Source organism: Triticum aestivum, chromosome 1B (assembly GCF_018294505.1).
Source record: "Triticum aestivum cultivar Chinese Spring chromosome 1B, IWGSC CS RefSeq v2.1, whole genome shotgun sequence".
NCBI lineage: Eukaryota > Viridiplantae > Streptophyta > Magnoliopsida > Poales > Poaceae > Triticum > Triticum aestivum.
In genome coordinates this window covers 436,895,104-436,899,579 of record NC_057795.1, presented here as the reverse complement: position 1 = coordinate 436,899,579, position 4,476 = coordinate 436,895,104, and the positions used below count along the sequence as shown (strand labels likewise).

Below are 4,476 nucleotides of genomic sequence, written 5' to 3'. Positions count from 1 at the left end.
TGAAGTTTGAAGGAGAACCCGCCTTGCAACGCCGAAGACAATATACGCGCCGGACTCGTTGTCGCTAAAGCCCGGTTCGGGGGCTACTGAGGGAGTTCCGGACTAGGGGGTGTCTGGATAGCCGGACTATCATCATCGGCCGGACTCCAAGACTATGAAGATAGAAGATTGAAGACTCCGTCCCGTGTCCGGATGGGACTTTCCTTGGCGTGGAAGGCAAGCTTGGCAATACGGATATGTAGATCTCCTACCATTGTAACCGACTTTGTATAACCCTAGCCCTCTCCGGTGTCTATATAAACCGGATGGCTTTAGTCCTTAGGACGAACAACAATCATATCATAGGCTAGCTTCTAGGGTTTAGCCTCCTTGATCTCGTGGTAGATCCACTCTTGTAACACATATCATCAATATTAATCAAGCAAGACGTAGGGTTTTACCTCCATCAAGAGGGCCCGAACCTGGGTAAAACATCGTGTCCCTTGTCTCCTGTTATCATCCACCTAGACGCACAGTTCGGGACCCCCTACCCGAGATCCGCCGGTTTTGACACCGACAGCCGCCATCGACTGCCAACAGCTCGGTTTTCACCGGCAACCATGTCTCCCCAACTCGCAGCCGGGACTAGATGATGGATCTCGAGATCCGATCACCAAGCCTCTGGGCAACCATCTTTGACGACGAAGATGACCACCACCATTGGCCAACGAGACGACGCGAGATGAAGAAGGGCGCTGCCAGCCTGCGTCCTGGCCAGCACCACCGGCGCTAGGCCCATCCCAGACCACGCCTCATGGCCGAGGGCAATAGCAAGCCCTGCCACGACGAGGACGCAGATCGGAAGCCCAGATCCGGCCCCCGTGCGCCGCCACGTGGCCACCACCAAGCGCCGTTCAGGGACAGCCCCGCCACCGTGAGGGACGCCGCCTCACGGGCAGCAGACGCCAGCCCCCGGCGGAACACCGCCGCGCGCCACCGGCCGCCGCGGGATCTGCGCGAGAACGGCGAGTACGCCCCGCCGCCACCTTCCCTAAGGACCACGCGGGCTTCGCCGGTGTCCCCTCCGGCGGCGGCGAGGCGGGGGAGGAGCGGGGAGGGGCGGCTGGCGGCGCGGTTAGGGTTTGCTATGGGAATGATAGACATGGTTAGTATATTCGCAAAAAGGAGGGTTTGACGTTTCCATTGAAAACACTAAAGGCCCATTTTGGATTGTTGGAACTTTTTCTAAGGATTATCTCTGGATCAAAGGAATGATGGCACCTAAATGGATTCGACTCCTATGACTCCGTTTAATAATAATTTAAACATCCATTTCAACCGTCTTTTAAGACATTTCTCTACGTTCCATCCAAACGATTGTTCCTATATTGTTTTGCTATGCTTTCTATCCTCTATTTTGCTATGTCAACCTTGTTAGATCTAGGTTTGTCATATTCTCATGTTTCACGATGCTAGGATCCAAAGTGGCCCTATAGAGATATCATAGTGGCACGGCCTTCTTCATTTTCCCATGGTTATGGAAGGTAAGGGAGTGCATCGGTGAGACCATTTTGGAGGCCTTCAAGGCTACGTGATTTTAGCCACAAAATCTCAGTTTCTGTGGTGCTTGTTGGCAAACTTTTAATGGCCGAAGTCACTGAAGTAGATCTTTCATGCATGTTGTAAACGAAGGAAGTTTCCTACTACTCCGGTGAGCTCCACTTGACTGTTTCTTGTTGAAAGGAGTTCCACTTGTGTGTTTAGTATGCTCGTTCCTCAAGACCTCACAGAATGGTGTGTCATAACCATTAACCAAGTATCATGCAGGCTCATGCCACCAACTAACCATATTGCTGATATGACATAGTATTGATTGAGAAAGAGAGGATACAATAAAGTGGCATAGTATTATACGATATCATTAGTATGATCTAATAAAAAATGTGGCACTACTATGAGCTATAGAAAACGATAAATACGGTCGTTGATATTATGCACTATAGAGATACCATACACTATCATGCATACGATACTAGTGTATATACTCCTAACTAGCCTAATCTCATAAGTTTAATTGGACTTCTACTTTCCCGGCTGAAAGAAAAGCATTTTTCTCCTTCTTGTAGAACCATGTAATGAGGTACCGTCCCTCAAAAAAATATGTAGAGGTACCTATCAACATGGCCAAAAGAAGAAGTTTTCAACTGGACGACCATGCCCAAAAATGTCGATCAGAGCTTTCCATTATAACTCACATATGTACGATACTACGATCTTACACTATTAATTCTGTCACGCACACACAGTAACACATATGCAAGTCTATATGATATACCCCTACATGTTTCTAATCTTACAATTCCAATCACACGCACACATCGTCATATAGAAGGAGCCACTGATCCAAATGTTTATCACACCGATCAGAAAAACTGAATAGAGGGAGATATATATATGGATAACAAGAACACAACAAAACAGGAGACGCCGAACGGAGCCGACCGTACCTCTCCGACCTGCAGGGGTCAGCTAAGGGACAGCAACACAGACGCCGGGATATGCGTGTCGTCTTCCGCCGTTTACGTGCTCCTCTGGCTTGCCTTTGGTAGCTCGGCGCCTCGCCGGTGCGCGCAGATCTGCCTCACACCGGGCACTCCGGGCCGTCGTCTTTGTAGTCGTTCTTGGGCTCGGCGGCGGCGGGCACAGGGGCGACCACGCTGGCGCGGCAGAGCGGGCACGTGGAGTGTAGATGCAACCACGCGTCCACGCACGCGGCGTGGAATCGGTGCCCGCAGCGAGGTAGGAGGCGCGCCAGGTCGCCGTCCCGGAACTCCACGATGCACACCGCGCAGTCGGCCGCCGCCTTCCCGGCGGCTTCGCTGCTGGAGTCGAACACGGACACGGGCAGGGAAGACGGGATGTCCGGTTGGTCGGAGTCACGCAGGCGCCTTGACGCTCTCGGCGAGGTCGCCGGAGACGAGTCGGCCGATGACGCCTCCTCATCAGCGCCGCCGGGGGATGACGGCCCTCGCTTCCCGGAGAAGAACCGCCAGAAGTAGAAGAAGACGAGGAGGATCATGAGCAAGTTGATGCTGACGAGGCAGGCCATCAGCATCGGGCCATGCGGCGCCCAGTGTTTGCTCGTCTCCACCGCCGACGCCGCCGTGGTCGCTGGGCTCGGGCTGCCGCTCTGGGGCGTTGCCATGGCGGCGCTTGATGCAAGAAGATGGCTTTGGACGAGAGGAACAGCCGATGGCAGTTGCCAACGTTGTGCATAAATAACAGAAACCGAATCTTTTTTGTTTTACAAAAAAAATATAGGACGTCCTTCCCCAGCAGATATTCAAGTTCGTCGTTCAGATCTCCCGAAGAGGAGCACCAGAGACGATAATGCGCGCGAAGAACAGGGAAAGATAACAACTAAACTGTATGAGTTGAGAAGAACAAAAAAGGAAGGACGAAGGTAGTGTGGGAAAGTAGAGGGAATGGGGGTTTTATAAGAAGGTAGAGGGGAGATAACATTGGCTCTCAGGGGTTTGGGATGTACAACGGTGATGGATTTGTTAGGCCAACTCCACCGCGCGACCCCATCCTGTTCGACCCCGTCTGTTTGGGGTAAAAGCGACAAACCGATCAGCTCAGCGCGCAAACGCCCAGACCCATCTTTTCTATTTTGTGTCCGGGCCGACCCATTTCGAGCGCAAACATGTGTCGGGTTTGGCTCGTGGCGGACAGCAAACGGACGCGGGCTCGTTCGCGTCGGGGCCGCATGGCAGGCGGCCACCTACCTCACACCCGCCAACATCAATACGCACGTGCGGCCGGGTACGCCTGTCATCCGCCCAGGGAAAGGTCACGGCCCTTCTTAAATGCCGAAGCCGTGGACCGGTCATCGTCCACACTCCCCACTCCACCCCGCGGCCTCCTCGAAACCCGACACCCCCAAACCCTAGCCTCGAACTTGCAGGCCGGCCGCCTCGTAGCCATGGGGCTCTGGAACTACGGCAACAAGGGCAAGCACGACCGCGAGGCTGGCTCCTCGTCGGGACGCCGCCGCGGCTCCGTGAAAAATGAGGCCGCATCGCCACCGCGTCGGGCCCCGCGCCTGCCCCCTTTACCATCGGCCCTAGGCCCGCCGGCGAGCGCGACGGACAGTACCTCAGCGCTGAAGTATGCGGGCGCTACTGGGAGACGAGGACGCCGGTCCCGTGGAGCGACGTCCACCTCCCCAACAATTGGCACCTATCCGCCGACCGGGTCCCGATCCCGCCGGTGCCGATGAGTGGCCTTGCGGGCCGCGATGAGATCGAGCGCCGCCACCGCCTCCTCCCCGACGAACTCTACTACGACGATAGGTAAGCCCACGATTCCGGCCTCTGGGACACGTGGCTCCAGGACGAGCACGACACGCGACGCGCGTCCTACTTCGGCGGCATGGTGTTAGGGTCGCGGCGGCCACGTCGGGAGGTGCACGGCCTCACGCCCACGCCGTCGCAT

General features: G+C 55.1%; 1 protein-coding gene across 1 annotated transcript; it reads right to left on the bottom strand.

The window, feature by feature from the left end:
* Nucleotides 1–2,205: 2,205 nt before the first annotated feature.
* On the bottom strand, nt 2,206–3,425 carry LOC123092301 (RING-H2 finger protein ATL2-like). The gene has a single exon (XM_044514037.1). The coding sequence runs from the start codon at nt 3,182–3,184 to the stop codon at nt 2,621–2,623; it is 564 nt and encodes a 187-aa protein (XP_044369972.1). The 5' UTR covers nt 3,185–3,425; the 3' UTR covers nt 2,206–2,620.
* Nucleotides 3,426–4,476: the final 1,051 nt, after the last annotated feature.